Below are 17,814 nucleotides of genomic sequence, written 5' to 3'. Positions count from 1 at the left end.
TCCAGGTTTTAAAGTTGACTGCCAGTCTCCTCATGTATAAAGTCTGCATTCTGTGTGGTGTGGCACTGAAGTCTCTGTCCCAGTAGCTTAGTGGTCAGCTAGTGATTTAACAGGGATCTCTTTATTAAATGCCTGGAAGCAAAACATTAAAAAATTTAAAAAGAAGCCAAAATGCACACAAATTCTCCCGGTCTTTGCCCATTAGCCATGTATTGGGGCATTCCTTCAACGCTTAGTCAAACAGTGTGCAACTTGCCTTGGCCTTCACTTCCTGCTTGCAGAGCCTAAAGGTCAGCCAGAGGTGAGAGCTTAGGGTCTTCTCAGGTGTGTTCCAAGCAGGTGTCCAGAACAGTGCATGCGTGAGGCCTTGGTTTCCCAGGATCAGAGGGAGCATTTCCAAACCCTCTTCCTCCAAGTGCCTGCTTCCCCCGTCTCTCCCTTCCTACGTTTCCTGGTCTGTTTATTGCTCTCCGGGCTGTTAAACGTTGCCCAGTGGCAGTGCTGACACATTTTCTGTAATACTTTCCACAAACGCTGCCTGGGAAGCTACGCCGGGCGGCTCTGAGGCCGGCAAAGCAGAGGCCAGCCCTTCAGCCAGACCTTCAGGGAACCGCCAGATCGGTCAATGCACACAATTACAGTTTCTTGAGAATTAGGTCCATATTGCTCCCTTCAGTATCAGCAACCCACACCAAGAATATGGGTTGCTATCTTCAAGGCCACTTCCAAGATAGGCATGTAGATGATCACAGATCTCTTACCAAACTTCACCAGTCTTTCCTAGATTCCAGTGTTTTTTTTTTAAAAAAAAAAAAAAATGGCTCCAGCAATTTCTCCAGTTCATTTGTTGCTTTTACAGAGGGACTGTTCTCAGGTTCCTTACTCTGCCATTTTTGCTGACGTCATTCCACACCACTTCCTAGGCGCTTCGCAGCCTTGCCTACAATTATTTTCCCAGCATGGAATGCAGAGAAAGAGGAAAATGCTGCTATCGCTGAAGCCATCCAAAAAAATGTGCTGCTGATGTGAAGGCAGGTCAAAGAGCTGTTGCAAGAGTTTTTGAGCAAGGATATCATCAGCAAAATAACTTTTATCGGTCTTAAAGTAATTACAGGTGCTCCTCAACTTACAGTGGGGTTCCGCCCCAATAAACCCAGGGTTTAAGTTGAAACGTCACGTTCATGAAAAATGCATTTAACGCGCCTAACCTGCCGGACATCGTAGTGAAGCCTGGCCCTCCTTCAGTGAGCTCAGGTCGCTGACATTAACCTGCAGCTGGGCAAAGCCACCTCACAGGACGAGTTCGCTGGGGAGTAGTGGTGGTGACACCCCCACCGATCACACTGCTGCCGGGACTTGCAGCGCGAGAGGGCATCGCTAGCCTGGAAAAGATCACAATTCCAAGCACAGTCTCTACTGAATGCGCACCATTTACACACCATCGTGAAGTCAAAAATCGTATCTCAGTCCCTTGTAAATCAAGACGGTCAATATCCACCATGTCGGGTCCCTTGCGGTTACCACGCCTGCAATGGTGGGGCGACGCCAGCTGTAGGAGCACACGCTCCGGAAGGAGGCCTCGGTTTGAATTCCAGTTTATCTGCCACTTCCCAGTTTCTGGCCTCGGGTAAGTCCTAAGTTCTCTAGGGCTGTTTCCTTATCTGTAACCCGGGGGCAGCAGACATTTCTGGAGCCCAGCTCACCTTAGCTGTTTATTACCCGTTTGGGGCATCACATGACAGTGCACGCATTGCCATGCGCTCTTCAAGGGCTCGCCGGGAGCTGACTTTCCTAACAAGCGCACTAATGCACTCGGGGTGCACGTTTACGTGGGGCGGCTTTGGAGAAATGGTAGGGGTGGGAGGAGGGCGCTAAAGTCCTCCCACAGCTCCTCTTTTCGCCGAGATTTAATTTGTCCACACATTTAAAGGGGGGGGGGGGGAGAAAGCTCAGTGTCCAGACACGGGAGGAAGAGTGCCAACCCGACAATTCTCTTCCAACCAGTTCCCGGGGCGCCCATGGTTCCAGCCCTGCCCGGCGCAGGGCACAGCGCCAGGAACGCCCGAGGGACAGCGCACGGGAGGTCACCCCTCGACGAGGATGCCACAGCAGCCCTTTCCCCCGAGGCCTCCGGGCTGTGAGGACTGCAGGCGACGTCGCCCTCCTTCTGGCCGCCTTGGAGCCGCGGGCGGGCGGGCGGGCGACCCTGGCGGGAAGTCCCGGGGCAGAAGCCGGACGAGAGCCGCGCGCACCCCGCGTTCCGCGAGACCAGGGCGGGGCTCCGCGGCCAGGGGCGTGTGGCCGTCGCACGGGCCTCTGGGAGTTGTAGTCCACAGCTTCGGCCCAGCGCTCTTGGAACTCCATTCCCCGCCGGCCCCCGCGGTCAGGCTGTGGCCCCTTCCTGCTCCGGCTACGGGAAACCGGGCTGCCCCGAGTTCCGAGGCTTTGGGAAGGTTCCCACCTTTCCCCCCCTGAGCTCTGGAGGCTGAGGACTTGGCCTGCTCAGGTAGAGCATCTTCCTCCACCTTGCAACTCGCCTGTCGGTAGGGAGCGGAGGGGAAGCGGCGGAACGGCTGAGCTGGCGGCGGCGGCACCGGCTGTCAATCGGGAAGTTCTTGGTCACACGGCGGAACAGTGGCTTCTTGGGGGAGCGGTGAGGCCGAGCCCAGGCGGAGATCGCTCCGGAGGGGGGCGCGCGCGGCTCGCGGAGAGTGGGTGCGAGCAAGTCAGGGAGAGGCCGAGTGGGTGCCCGCTGGAGCCTTAGGGACGGCAGGGTCACCTGAGGTGCCCACTGGCTGAGACGAGGGGCTGCAGGGGACCTGGGTGCGGGCATCGGAGCGTCCTCTCTGCCCCGGCGGCGAAGAGCGGCAGGGCGGGATCGGAGGACGCTCCGGGGTCCTGCGCTCGGACCACAGGTGGGGTGGAGCCGCACAGGTACGGCCTCCCCAGCTTTGCCGGGCTCCGTGGGGAGGTGTGTGCCCTGGCAGGGCGGTGGCTTGACCTCTTCCGTCCGAGAATCCAGGCAGACCCCGGAGACATCGCGGGTCGGATGGAGCCACCGCAGTAAAGCAAGTCGCACGAAGTTTTTTGGTTTCCCGGCTCCTGTAAGAGCCCTGTTTACACGCTGCTGCAGCCTGTTAAGTGTGCGATAGCGTTGTGTCTGAGAAACGTACACATCTCCATCGGAACACTTTATTGCTAAAAACTGCTGACCGCCCTCTGAGCCTCCCCCTGGCCTTAGTCTTTGTGCCTCCACGGGGAGGGCTGCCCACTGATGGGGCGGAGGTTGCTCGCGGCTGGGGCTGTTTGTTAACGCAGTGAAGTGTGCCGCACTGATCGCCTCTTCCCGTCTAATGATTTCTCTGTCGCATCGGATGCGTTCTTTCAGCATTTTACCCACAGTAGAACTTTGAACTTTGAAGTCAGTCCTCTCACACCCTGCCACTGTTTTACCAACTCCGTTTATGGGATGTTCTAAATCCTGTGTTGTCGTTTCAACCATCTTCACAGCATCCTCACCAGGAGTAGATTTTTTTCAAATCTGAAATGCTGATTCATCCCATTGAAAGTGGTCGGAGAAACCACTTTCCCTGCTCGTCCGTAAGCAGCACTCCTCCTCTGTTATTAGAGTTCTGTCGCGAGATTGCAGCAGCTCAGTCCCATGATCAGGCTCCACTTCAATTCTCGTTCTCTTGGGGTTTCCACCACATCTGCAGTCACTTCCTCCACTGAGGTCTTGAACCCCTCGGTCCTGCATGGGGGTTAAATTAACTTCTTCCAAACACCTGTTAGTGTTGGCATTTTGCCCTCTTCCCGTGAATGTCCTTAATGGCATCTAGAATGGTGAACGCTTTCCAGAGGTTTTTCATTTACTTTGCCCGGATCCATCAGAGGAATCACTATGGCAGCTATAGCCTTGCGAAATGTACTTCTTAAATAATAAGACTTGAAAGTCAAGGTTACTCCTTGATCCACGGGCTGCAGAATGTATGTAGTGTTGGCAGGCATGAAAACAACATTCATCTTATCGTCCATCTCCATCTGAGCTCTTGGGTGACCAGGTGCATTGTCAGTGAGCAGGAATATTTTTAAAGGAATCTCTCTGAGCGGTAGGTCTCAACCCTGTAATATATTGTTTTATTAATTCTGCTTGGATTCATTAAGCTTCTTGAGTCTGCAGATTATCTTTTATGAACTCTAGAAATTTTCCAGCCATTATCTCTTCCAATATTGCCTCTGCTATCTCCTCTCTGATTCTCCAATTACATGCATGTTAGACCTTCTCACTCTATCCCCCGTGTCTCTTAATCTGTTCAACGTTTTCTGTCTTCCCCCCCCCCCCCCCACCCCTCTGTCACTTCTGGATAGTTTCTTCTGATTTAATCTTTGAGTTTATTCATTTTCTCATCAACTTTTAAACCTATTCATTGAGTTTTCAATTTTGGTTATTGTATGGGTCCTTTCTTTTTTTAATGTATCCTCACTTAAGAATATGTTTATTGATTTTAGGGAGAGAGAAAGAGAGAGAAACATGGGTCTGTTGCTTCCCTTAGGTATGTGCCCTGACCAGGAATCAAACACACAACCTTTTGGTGCCTTGGGTCCACACTCCATCCAACTGAGCCACCCAGCCCAGTTGGCCTGGAAAACTTCAGCCCAGTACCCCTGGCACAGCAACACCCTCAGGGCAGAAGCACCTCCCTTAAGCTACTTGCCTCTCTAGGTTCCTTTACTTTACCCACACTGGGCCTGATTTTTAGTTGTTTTTCTGCAGAAAAATGGGTCCAAATAGCCAAATCTGTTTTATTACTGGAAAGGAATCGGTCCCCTTAATTTTTAGCAAGCTGAAAAATAAGCAGTAACTTCAAGTTTCTGATAAAATAAATGTCTTTCAGGCATAGACTGCATTAAGATATCTGCAGCAGATTCCTGTATTTTCCCAGTTTCTTATGCATGCAAACGTATTATTTCTTAATAGTGAAATAAATTTTAATTAAACTTTAAATGATCCATCTTTTCTGACTTATCTAGGACTGACTACTGCAGTGCTCAGAGTCAGAGGAAATGGCAGATCTGGACAGTGATTCCAGGCAGCTTCTCTCCCCCGAGGCGGACCGTGAAGTACATCCTGGGCCCATGAGTATCCAGTTTGAGTCATCAGATCTAAGATCCAACAGGTGAGTGTTGAAAGTAAAACACTTATTTCATAATTAGGTTTTTTTAGTTATTAAAATAGAACTAATTATAACCAAACATATAGCGCTTTAGTTATAAAATACCCAGTTTCTTACAGGATCTGTAAGATCCTGAATACTGTTTCCTCATTTATATTTGACTTTTTCAACTAAACTCAACATCTCTGTGGGGAGGGGTTAGTTTGATGAAGAAGCATTGATATAGTTTAGTAATATGCTAGGTGCTGAGCATAGAACACTGAAAGTAACACACAATCCTGACCTTCATGGGGCTTAAATTCCAGCACATTAGTGTAAGATTTCAGTTTAAACTTATTTCATTGCATACTTGGGAAACCCAAAAGAATGCCCTGAAAATTTGTTATAAATAGTAAGAGAATTCAGTAAGGTGGCTATTTATTAAATAGGCAAAAATAAATAGCATTCTGATGAAAAAAATGTAATGGAAGAAGAGATAACATACATAGGAATAACCTTAAGAACGTGCAAAATCAATACGAGAGAAACTTTGGAAATACTACCGAGGGACCTAAAGTAAGATTTGAGAATTTCTTCAAATCTGAGATGCTGATTCTAAGTTGCACTGTGTGTGTGTATACACATATATACACTGTGTGTGTATACATATATATACACTGTGTGTGTATACATATATATACACTGTGTGTATACATATATATATACTGTGTGTATACATATATATACACTATGTGTGTATACACACTGTGTGTATACACATATATACACTGTGTGTGTATACACATATATACACTGTGTGTATACACATATATACAGTGTGTGTATACATATATATACACTGTGTGTGTATACATATATATAGTGTGTGTATACATATATATGCACTGTGTGTATACGTATATATATATATACACTGTGTGTGTATACATATATACACTGTGTGTGTATACACATATATACTCTGTGTGTATACATATATATGCACTGTGTGTGTATACATATATACACTGTGTGTGTATACACATATATACTCTGTGTGTATACATATATATGCACTGTGTGTGTATACATATATATACAGTGTGTGTATACATATATACACACTGTGTGTGTATACACATATATACACTGTGTGTATACATATATATACAGTGTGTGTATACATATATACACACTGTGTGTGTATACACATATATACACTGTGTGTGTATACATATATATACAGTGTGTGTATACATATATACACACTGTGTGTGTATACATATATATATATACACTGTGTGTGTATACATATATATACACACTGTGTGTGTATACATATATACACTGTGTGTGTATACATATATACACTGTGTGTGTATACACATATATACTCTGTGTGTATACATATATATGCACTGTGTGTATACATATATATACAGTGTGTGTACACATATATATGCACTCTGTGTGTGTATACATATATATATATATATATATATATATATACTGTGTGTATACATATATACACTGTGTGTATACACATATATACACTGTGTGTGTGTATACATATATATGCACTGTGTGTGTATACATATATATACACTGTGTGTGTATACATATATATATAGTGTGTGTATATATATATATGCACTCTGTGTGTGTATACACATATATACACTGTGTGTGTATACACATATATACACTGTGTGTATACATATATATGCACTCTGTGTGTATACACATATATACACTGTGTGTGTACACATATATACAGTGTGTGCGTGTATACATATATATACACTGTGTGTGTGTGTGATAGCATGATGGCTACGATGCTATATACACACACACACAGTACAACTTAGAATCTGTGACCCGCTGTGCTAGTACTTTTGATGCAGTATTCTCTTAGGGCTTAGTTTTGTGTTGTTTTATTTACTGGAGGAACTCTTGGACTTATTTGGCACTTTGTCCTGTTCATATCTTTCGTGTAGCTATAAAAATGAAAACCTAAACAGCATATCAGCTAAGATATTACTATTCTGAGTCTCCTCATTTAGAACGATTCTCCCAAATCACTTTTTGGAGTCATCAAAATCGGTGTCCTCCCCCCCCCCCCATACAAAATTGTCCTTTGTACCATTAAGAGCGTTGGTAATGTAGCATTTCCTGAAAGAATTTTCTTCCAAGACACTGACGCCTTTGGTTTTGAAGCCTGCCCTTTCCTGGTCTTTCCAGGAGGTGTCACCAACGGTTTCCTAACAGCACCAGGCTCACATTTCTTCCTTAAATGGTCCTCAAGTGTTTTGGTGACTGAAGTGACCAGGGTTGACACTTGCCTGTCATGCCACCAGGAGTAATTACTGGCTCCCAGAGGCCGAAAGAAGTCTTGGATCGTGCGATGCAGCCGTGGCTGAGAAATGTTTACGTGTGTGTGCGAGTGAGGAAACTGTGAACGAAAGGCCTTTCCTGCTGTCAGTGGGAAGACTACAATGGGACGTTTTAACCCATAAATTCTCTTCACATTAAACCCATAGATTTAATGTGATCCCCCCCAAATCGCCAGCAGCCAATTCAAACGTTCGTAGTGCTCAGCCCGGCGACATGCTGGTCAGGCTTAGTCCAGGTGTGCAGGCTGTCAGTGAGCTGGGCACACAGGCAATTTCACTTCCCAGCCCTCGTTCTCAATGCCAACGCCCGCACGTGCAAGGCTGTTCAGCGCGGTATTTGTATGACAGCCGAAGACCGAAAGCGGCCGGAAGGCCTTTTTTATAGGGCTGATACAATGGAATCTTGTTACCCGTGAGAAAGAAGGAAGTGGCCTTATTACATATCAAAATAGAACGCGTCCTCCACTTCTCCTGTTAGGGGGCGAAAGGGGAGCGCAGGGCGGTGCACACGGCACACCACCGTTCGGTAAGAAATAAGCCGACGGAGTAAACACAGCGCCGTGTGTACACGGGACTCGGCAGGGACGGTCGGGAGCGGAAGCGTGGCGGCCTCCTGGAGAGAGCCTGAGAGCCGAGGTGGGGTGGGCAGACGCTGTCAGATGGCCGTCCGACAGGAGCTCAGCAGGCTCGCCCGGTCCTCGCCCGCAGAGCCTGATTGTGCCTAGGCTGTCTGGTGCAGCCTGTTGCTCCTGGGCCATTAGCCCGGCCAGCGTGTTCTGGGTTGAGCACGGCAGGCGGTGGTAACGGTTGTGCTGCGACAGCATGATGGCCGCGATGCCACTCGGGGTGCGGGGGGAACCTTTCATCTCGTTACAACCTTTTGGGACCGTCGTCATCTATGCAATCCGTCGTTGTCCACAACGTCGTTATATGGCATGGCATGGTACTTAAGTTTTACCCTTCCTTGCAGCTAGAGGTGACAGGGTGAAGGTTATCGCGTGAGACGTTTACCAGCGGCATGTAAGGCAGCCGTGATAGGAGATCGCGGATCTCGTCACTGTCGTTTGTATATTCCCACGTCAGGGAGGACAAGAACCGGATCTTGTCACTGTCGTTTGTATATTCCCACGTCAGGGAGGACAAGAAGGGAGGACCGCTGATGCGATGCTGGGGATTTCTCTGAAGCCTCTAAGTTCTATGATAAGTAATTGACACTGTGACACTAGAATACAGGGCGTCACCCCACATTCCGCTGCAGGGCGTGGGCGGGAGGTGAGAGGATGGGTTTGACCCTGGAGATGACATGGCAATCCGTCCTCTGTAATGAAACGACTAAATGAGAGGGCCACGGCGTACCGTCGCGGGATAGCCGCCTGGGTAAGCGGGGGTTAAGGAAGGCCGATATCTGTCCGCGTAGCAGCACTGAGAGTTAATTTGCCTGTGAAATGATTTACGTTGAAAACGCTGTCTGACGAAGGAAAATGCGGGAGTACCTTACAACGTTGTTATTTCTATGAAAATATGAGTGACTTCACTTTACGTACGTAAACAAAGGTCAGGCACCCCGAGGGGATGCATCTTCCATGAGAGGACCGGCTCAGGCAGCTGTTTCGAGAACTCCAGTCATTTCTGGGTGACCCTCTGACTTCGGTGACATCCCACGGCCAGCGGTATCATGTTACAGTTTAGTGTGTTTGTTAGTTGTTAACCGTTAAAAGTTAGGGCTACTTTAGCCTCATCTTCACGTATCTGTGAAATGATGAATTTGAAGAAGCGCGTTGCAATCATACCAAACGGCTCAAACAGCATGCCCTCCCCACCCCACCCCACCCCCCCGCCCCCCATGCTCCCGGAATCGCCTGACCAGCAGCCGCGTTTGGGAAACGGGAGTTGCTAAAGAACAACATCCCCCTGGGTGCAATGAGGCTCTAACGAACTGGCTTTACTCTAACTTCATGGCCCGGCAGCCTCCGGCGCACCTGGAAGGGCCTCTGAGGAGCTGTGCCACACGGGAGGGTTTGTCCTGGGAGGGACACGGCGAGGGGGTCGTTGTCAGGGCGCAAATGACTGCAGCCAGGAGGGCGCCCTCCGAGGAAGGCCGGGCTCTGGCAGGCGGTGGCCTCCCCGGTGCTGGCGGTGATGCCAGGCGGACGGGGCAGGGCGGCCTCCTGGGCGAGGGAAACGCAGCCACGGGCAGCTGGGTGCTGCGTGCTCAGCGCAGGCCGTCATGTGGGGCCCGTTCGTTGCTTTAACCGAATGCAGGGAACAGCACCTGATGCTGAGCCGTTGGCTGGCGGTCACCCTCTCCTTCCTTTGGTGGTGGAGCAGGTCCTGTCACCCCTCCGCCGCGCACATCACAGAGGCGCTCACAACCTGGACGGGAGCCCACCGCACACCTCGCACCTCGGAGGGGGCTGGTCCCTGCGGGAGGCGCCGCAGCATCGCTGGGCCCTGGAGCTTCTGCAAACCGCAGTCCCTCTCGCTCTGCGGGCTTCCTCCCGCCCGGCGCCTCCCTGGTTTGGGCGAGTGAGGAGTGGGGGGCAGTGGGTGGGGGGCAGGAAGGTCAGACAGTGCTGCTGGGTGGCGGAGTCCGGGAGCAGGGCTCAGCCCTATCCTGCGTCTCCGGGGCCTGTGGTAGCCGTGGAGCTGGTGTTGGGACCATCTCGTGCCCTCCCGGCTCTCGGCGGCCCTGCTGCCAGCGACACCACTGGGAAGGGCCTGCTGGTTGGTTTGCGAGCTTCCCTTTTCAGTTTTCTGCAACTCCTCCTTCTCCCATTCCCCAGCCTCCCCCCCTCCCCCAGCCTCGGCTTTGGGGCTCCTCTCTGCGCCCCGTTCCCCAGGGGCAGAGTCACTGGGAGGCCTTCCTCCTGCCGTGCCCTGTGGACGCCTCTCTGCAGCTGCTCCTCCCACTCTCGTCTCCCCACTTTCTGTTACCTTCCCATGTCCCTCCTTTTGCTAAAGGTTTCCAGGAGCCAGCCCGGCCCGGGTTCGAGAGGCTCTGACACGGAGCTGTGACTCCTGGACTGTGATCTGAGCTCTGCCCCGGCAGAACCTGGCCTCTCGGATCCTCACATATCTCCCTCCTCTCCCCAGATGTCTGCGCCCTGCCCCTGGCACCCCTCTCGGATCCTCACATATCTCCCTCCTCTCCCAGATGTCTGCGCCCTGCCCCTGGCACCCCTCTCGGATCCTCACATATCTCCCTCCTCTCCCAGATGTCTGCGCCCTGCCCCTGGCACCCCTCTCGGATCCTCACATATCTCCCTCCTCTCCCAGATGTCTGCTCCCTGCCCCTGGCACCCCTCTCGTATCCTCACATATCTCCCTCCTCTCCCCAGATGTCTGCTCCCTGCCCCTGGCACCCCAGCTGCCTGCCTGCTGTCTGTGTTCTGTCTGATTCTGTTTGTTCTGTTTTGCCCAGACCAGCTGTGGTTTATTTTCTTCCCCCTCCTCTTCCTCATTCTCAGTATTTGGAGAAGCCTGGGTTCCGAGGGGGCCTGGCCGCGCTGGCCTGGTGCTTGTTGGGCCGCGTGAGAAGTGTGTTGGGAGGAAGAGGGCTTTGGGGGAGGACGGCCCTCCCTCTCCCCTCTGGTGTCTGTCTGCTGGCCCAGTAATTAGATCTTCCTGAGAGGTTACCACGAGAAAGTGACCCCCTTTCATTACAGACGCATGTGTGGGAGCCTCACACACATGACAGCCAGACCCCACATCCAGGAGAGGCCCGGAGACAGGAAGTCACCTTGAGGCACAGGTGACCTGAGCTGGGGAACAGGACCAGCGCCTGGGGCCTGGGCGGGGGGCCAGGCTCCAGCAGATAGCAGAGCAGATGCGCCCTGATTAGATACTTGCTCTGCCAGGAAAGTCCTCTCTGGGGCTGACCCGGCAGGAGCGAGGCCCCTCGCTTAGATCCCTCCAGGCGCCGGGGGCAGCCGTTCCCCGGGAGCCCGGCCTTTAGCTCAGAACAGTCACCTGCTCACCTGGCCGGGCCTGTTCTGATCCAGCCCAGAGCCCCGGAGCCGGGAAGACAGAGAGGGACAGTGAGCCCTGGGTCCGAGAGGGGTCCCGCACTTCCGCCAGGGACCTGCAGCCCCTGTACTCCCTCGTTCCCCAGGAGGCTGGGGACCTGAGCTCCGACATCCCTGCAGGCCAGCGGGAGACAGGCCGGGGTGGAAGCCCCAGCTCTGTCAGCTCAGGACGGGTGAGCGGGGAGCAGCATGGCCGGGGCCCAGCTCAGCGTTCCTCACCTCATCCCCAAAACCCGACGAAGGGGGTCTAGACTCGCCGAGTGTCTGCGATGGGCTCCCAAAGCACACGGGGACCCTTCCTGTGAAGACAGGATCGCCTGCGGCGTGCGGTTCCTCAAACTCCTTTCCATGTACTAACGTTCCGTGAGCACACGGCCCGGCGCCCAGCAAACCAGCCAGGCAGACAGGAGGTGCCACCCGAGCTTAGGAATGGGGGTGCGGGGCGAGGGACGGTGCGCAATCGAGACCCGCTGGGAATCCAGAGAGCCGAGTGACCAGAAATAGACTCTTACAGCCTAAGGCAGCCGTGGGCAAACTATGGCCCGCGGGCCAGATCCGGCCCGTTCGGCTGTTCTATCCGGCCCGTGGAGCCGAAAGAGCGGAGGGTTCTCTTGCTCTCCCCTCCGCTCCTTTACTTTGAATTTATATTAGTTCACACACACACTCCATCCATGCTTTTGTTCCGGCCCTCCGGTCCAGTTTAAGAACCCATGGTGGCCCTCGAGTCAAAAAGTTTGCCCACCCCTGGCCTAAGGGGAGCCCTGGGCAGTGGCGAGAAATATACTCAAGAACCAAATTCGTGGAAAATGTTTGTTGGATAAAAAAAGAAGGAAATGGAAATTCTGGAACTAAAAAAAAAATTTCAAAAAGTCACAGTGACCAAAGGTAAGAAAGAAAGCAGTGCCAGTGGCCAGTACTGGTCACTGGTGACCGTGAGCTGCGGGGGCCACTGTGGGGCAGTGGGCAGCTGGGCTCTGTCCCTCCGTGGTCTAGTCTGTGGTTCTGGGACGGGGCTGCCCGTCAGGAGTCCTGCCAACGAGGGGCGCCGGTCCGCCCGCTGCTGCAGAGCGAGCCCTGGTCCCCCGGGGACCCTTGGGTGGCCTTTGTCGCTGTGTCCCAGGGACAAAGCAGACTTCTCCCGCTCCCGCCCCTGGCCGGAGAGCTGCCGGAAGATTCCTAAGGCTGCCTTATGGCGGAAGATGCAGGAAAGGGCCCTTTCTCTTTGGGGGTCCATGTAAAGAGCAGGTAAGTTTTATTTTTTGTGTTTTCCATGTCTGTGTAACTGGAGTCAGGTCGTGAAGAAAGCAGTTTTCGTGTTCATTGGAAGAATCACATATGTATTACAAGGAACGTTGATCTCTCAACACAGACTTACTGAATTCTTTACCTTTTTCATTGCCTTTCCAATTTTATTTTTTTAAGGAAAGGAAGTTTCAGTTAAAATGCTGGCCTGGCATTGTTCTTCTCTCTGGCAGTTTTTAAAAAAATGGGGAATAGTTAGGTTATGAAACTGGAAATGCTACTTTTTCCCAGAAATTCTTCTGGTAGGTTTGTGTAGGGGAGTAATAATTGGCACAATACTGCAGGCGGAAGCCGACCCTTTACTTAGAATTAAGGCAAGCTCTTTATTTCGAAATATTCACTTGGTCATCTTAACTGACTGTATTTAAGATGAGACCGCCTGTGATTTATTTGACATTCTTGTCAAGTGGCCAAAAGGAGGAGCCGCTTGGAGAACGTGCCCTCTGGGGAGTTTTCCCACTTCCTGACCTTCCTTTGTTGAGTGTCACTTCCGGTGTGGGGCTGCCTCCCGGGTGGGCTAATGTCCCTGTGCTGGGCCGCTGCCTCCCGGATGGGCTGATGGGTGCTAGGCCGCTGCTTCCCGGATGGGCTGATGGGTGCTGGGCCGCTGCCTCCCGATGGGCTGATGGGTGCTGGGCCGCTGCCTCCCGATGGGCTGATGGGTGCTGGGCCGCTGCCTCCCGATGGGCTGATGGGTGCTGGGCCGCTGCCTCCCGATGGGCTGATGGGTGCTGGGCCGCTGCCTCCCGGATGGGCTGATGGGTGCTGGGCCGCTGCCTCCCGGATGGGCTGATGGGTGCTGGGCCGCTGCTTCGCGGGGGCCCGGGAGCTGATCTGTCGGGTGGGTATTACCTACAAGTGCTTCTGAACTGGACCCACGTGTTCCTGGCGTTTCCCTTATCCTTTCAGCCTCGTGCTAGGCTGAGAGCAAGAACAAAACACAAAAACCCTCGCCTTTCTCTTGCCCATCACTTTGTAGCGATAAGAGAAGAGAGTGTTTGTTTTCACGACAGTAGAATTAAAACAACTTACACATATTTTTAAAACCAAAATTCGAAGGCGTGGCTTGCATTAAAAGAATTTGAAATGCATTCTTAGCAGAAGCCTGTATTCAGTGAAGAGTTATGGGCCTGAGATTCCCGATCAGGGGAGTTCTTGTCCACACGCTGTGATGAAGGTGTGGACTCACGGCTTTCTGAGGCCAGGAACCGGCATCGTCGGCATTCGCTTTCGTCAGGCCACCCTTACAGCGGCGAGCGAGAGGGACAGTCTGTAAGAAGGGCGGCTGCCTGTCCGCGTGTGCGCGCCTGTGCATTTGAGGTTATGTATGTGTGCTTGTGCACATCATGAACCGTGAAAATGCGCATTTAAAATTGTAAGATGTCATAATTAACCTTGATAAATTACCTTTTACTTACTAACAGTGCGTTAAAACTTTTGACTTCACCTTATAATGTTATCGGTAATAACGGAATATGCCTTTATTTTTGAAAAGCGTTTAACTGCCACACAGTAATTCAGACTCCTGTGAATTCCACGTCGGTCTCACTCAACAGTCACCCCGAAGTGTCTGTTGAAATCGCTGGTAAATTCCCACCCTCCGTGGGGTCGCTCAGTTCCTACGCTCAGTGGCTGCAGGGCAGGTCTGTGCACGCGAGGACTGATGTGAAACCTGCAGGGAGCAGATGGAGCTGAGAACCCGTCATAGAAACAGAGGAGCCGAGGGCGGCTGGGCCTCTGGGGACAGTGTGGGCTGAGGTGCGGGGCTGTGCCAGGATGTCGTGTGGGCATAAGAGGAGGTCCGGGTCCCAGGGCGTCCCGCAGCGGGGACTGGCACTGCGCTTGCTCGGCTCCCTCCCGCCGCCTGAGAGCCGCTGGCAGACCCGCAGGCCCCCACAGGAGCAGCGAGCAGATGAGCCGTTTTGTGCGTGTTTGTTGGCCTGATATGTTTCAAGTCCTTGATCCCCTTCTCGGTTGTTTTTTTTGTTTGTTTGTTTTTTTTAAATATATTTTATTGATATTTTACAGAGAGGAAGGGAGAGGGACAGAGAGTTAGAAACATCGATGAGAGAGAAACATCGATCAGCCGCCTCCTGCACACCCCCCACTGGGGATGTGCCCGCAACCAAGGTACATGCCCTTGACCGGAATCGAACCCGGAACCCTTCAGTCCGCAGGCTGACGCTCTATCCATTGAGCCAAACCGGTTTCGGCTTGGTTGCTTTTTTTTTTCACCGCACGGCCCCGTCGGCAGGTGTTCGGGTGCCTGGGGTCGGCCGTGCGCAAGAAGGGCAGTTTCGGCCCAGGGCCTTCCTCCGGAGGGTGACCCTTCCCGGTCGTGCTTGCTCCTAAACTTCAGAGGAGCAGCCTGGTGGGCAGGAGGGGGAGGCAGATGCAAGAGCCAAAAACGTCTCAGGAATTTGAGCAGTGGAAGCTGGAAAAGGCGTTGGGTGGAAATGAGGCCTCTTTGTTTATAAGGATAGTAAATGAAAATGTGGGATTTTGAGTCATAAGTTAAACTATTTTTTAAATCTTGCTGAAGGTTAAACGCATTTTTTTCTCTGCAGCGCGGCCATACGTAGAATGCGGGACGAAGGTAACTTCTGCGCGAAATTCCATGACTTATTGTGGTGGGACGGCCGGGCTCGGTTCAGGGGGGAAGGAACGTGGGGAGGAAGCAGTCCGGTTAAACGGGGCAAATGAAGACCCACGTCTCAAGGCCTTTCTTCCGAACAGGGCTCTCCCGATAGAACGATTCATTTTAAAAGTGTTTTCAGATCCAACGAGAGTTCAGTTTAGACATGTAAGTTCTGGATTTGCCCTGTGAGATGAAGCTCTAAGCATCTGTTCCTAATAATTCTGTTAAAATATGCTGAGTTGTGTATTTTTAAAGAGAACCTGTTTTGAAAAGATGCCCAGGTATTTGTTTGAACAGGCACAGAGCATCTCGATGAAAACGGTTGGAAAAGGAAAACCTCCCGAGTCGTTTTGCCCGGATCCCCGAGCCCACTGAGCGGGTACAGGTAGCAGCTCGGTGGGTGCCGGGCAGCCAGCGAGGCAGTGCCCCCGACTCCTGCCGGCCGGCCGGCCGCGAGCAGCGCAGGGCGAACCTGACAGCACGGTGGCTCAGAGCAGCGGCTGCAGTAGGACGTCCCTGTCCCTCTGCTGGTGCCGCGCCCCTTGGTCCTGTTGGTGCGCCAGGGCTGGTCCCAGTCCCCGCTCTAAGGCGACATCGAAGCTGTAATTCCTCCTTGAACGTTGGGGTGTCGTTGCTGCAGAGCAAGGAAGCCCTGTAGGGCGTGAGCTCCCAGGGGTGATGGCACGTCTCCCGGACATAGGTTTTTTAAAATGTTTCTTTCGATTTTTACAGAGAGAGGAAGGGAGGGGGAGAGAGAAACATCCATGAGAGGGAAACATCATTGATCAGCTGCCTCCTGCACGCCCCCTACTGGGGATCGAGCCCACAATCCGGGCATGTGCCCTGACCTGGAATTGAACCAACGACCTCTTGGTTCATGGGTGGACGCTCAACCACTTGAGCCACACCAGCCGGGCAGACGTAATGTTTTCACACGGCTTCTTAGTACTGCCGAGTGTCACAGTCCTGGTCTAAATTACGCAAGACGGCGTGATGCTGGGAGGGGTGGCTTTCTCAGGCTACTGATGTGTAAGCAGGGCCGGTGTGTTGCGCCTCTGACCCTCATTCTCCTCCTGTCCACGTGAGGTTTATGGGAACCACTCGCTTCGTTTCGCTTCTCTGCCCCGTTTAGAGAGCAGGTCCCGCAGTCTCGTATCCACGCGTTTGCTCTGGTGAGGGCTCTTCCTGGACGTGAGTGGGGTTAAGGTAGAACGTACCTCCATGTCCGAGGGCTCTGGTGGGGAATGAATAATAGCGATGCAGAGATCCTGTGCTAACCAGAGAGACAAGACGGCGTCTCACATCTCTCCCACCGTTCCTCTCAAGCAGCAGAAATTAGACTTTAGTCCAGAGGTGGGCAAACTTTTTGACTCGAGGGCCACCATGGGTTCTTAAACTGGACCGGAGGGCCGGGACAAAAGCATGGATGGAGTGTTTGTGTGAACTAATAGAAATTCAAAGTAAAGGAGCGGAGGGGAGAGCAAGAGAAGCGGATAGAACAGCCGGATCCGGCCCGCGGGCCGTAGTTTGCCCACGGCTGCTTTAGTCACTACGTTTCCAAGTGTTTCCCACAAGCCAGCTCGGCCGCGTCTTCAGAAATGACGGCCCTTCTTCTGGACGTCTCAGCGTCCTTCAGAGCCGAGTGAGCGTGCAGAGAGGTCGCACGGAGCCAGAGACAAAGCCCTGGTCGTCTTCCCTCCTGAAATGGCACACTCCTGACAGTGTGGGGTGCAGACCGTGGTGCCACAGGGGCCTGGGCACCCGCAGAGGAGGGCTCCTTCCGTGCCTCCGCCTCGCCTCCTTGGGGTAAGGGGACCCCCGGACACGTAGAGCGCAGACGGGGGTTTCAGGGCGGCCCTGGAGGGTCAGTGACGGAAGTGATGATGGAAACGCAGAACCTGAGTTCTGGGGACGGGGCATGAGCAGGAGCGCACAGAGTAGGGTGCGTCCCCGCATTCCGAGCAAAGCAGAACTCGGCACACGTGAGAGCCGGCGTCTGGACGTCCCACCGGCCGGTCCCCGGGGCGGGTCACTCAGCCGGGGCACACGGGCCACGTGCCAGGAGCTGCTGGTCCCGGGGTGACCCCGCCACAGAGGAGGAGGGAGCGCGGGCTCCCAGCACAGGGACGTCCTCGTCCGTCGTTTCTCCGATTCAGCGCCAGCAGCTTGAGAGAATGCCAAGCTGCGTCTGGGTTTGATTGTTGAAAACTGACAGCTGCTCGGTTTCCCGCTACCAGCGGCGTGGAGCCCTTTGTTCTGTGTCCTCTGCTGCTGCATGTCGTCGGCTTAAAGAGGCGTCACGG

The 17,814-nt window shown here is 52.6% G+C and overlaps 1 protein-coding gene across 7 annotated transcripts in view; it reads left to right on the top strand.

Moving 5' to 3' along the window:
* The first annotated feature begins 2,327 nt into the window (after positions 1 to 2,327).
* Positions 2,328 to 17,814, top strand: part of SLC38A9 (solute carrier family 38 member 9) — an 83,606-nt gene continuing 68,119 nt past the window's right edge. For all 7 annotated transcript variants that reach the window (XM_080677345.1, XM_080677348.1, XM_080677344.1 and 4 more), the window contains exons 1-2: positions 2,328 to 2,506; positions 5,032 to 5,177. In XM_080677345.1, coding sequence (XP_080533471.1) covers positions 5,065 to 5,177 — 113 coding nt within the window. In that variant the 5' untranslated portion in view covers positions 2,328 to 2,506; positions 5,032 to 5,064. The remainder of the gene's footprint in view (positions 2,507 to 5,031; positions 5,178 to 17,814) is intronic.

Source organism: Plecotus auritus (genome assembly GCF_963455305.1).
Source record: "Plecotus auritus genome assembly, chromosome: 7".
In the NCBI taxonomy this organism is placed as follows: Eukaryota; Metazoa; Chordata; class Mammalia; order Chiroptera; family Vespertilionidae; genus Plecotus; species Plecotus auritus.
The sequence above is the reverse complement of the archived record's forward strand: the minus strand, read 5'-3'. Positions and strand labels throughout refer to the sequence as shown.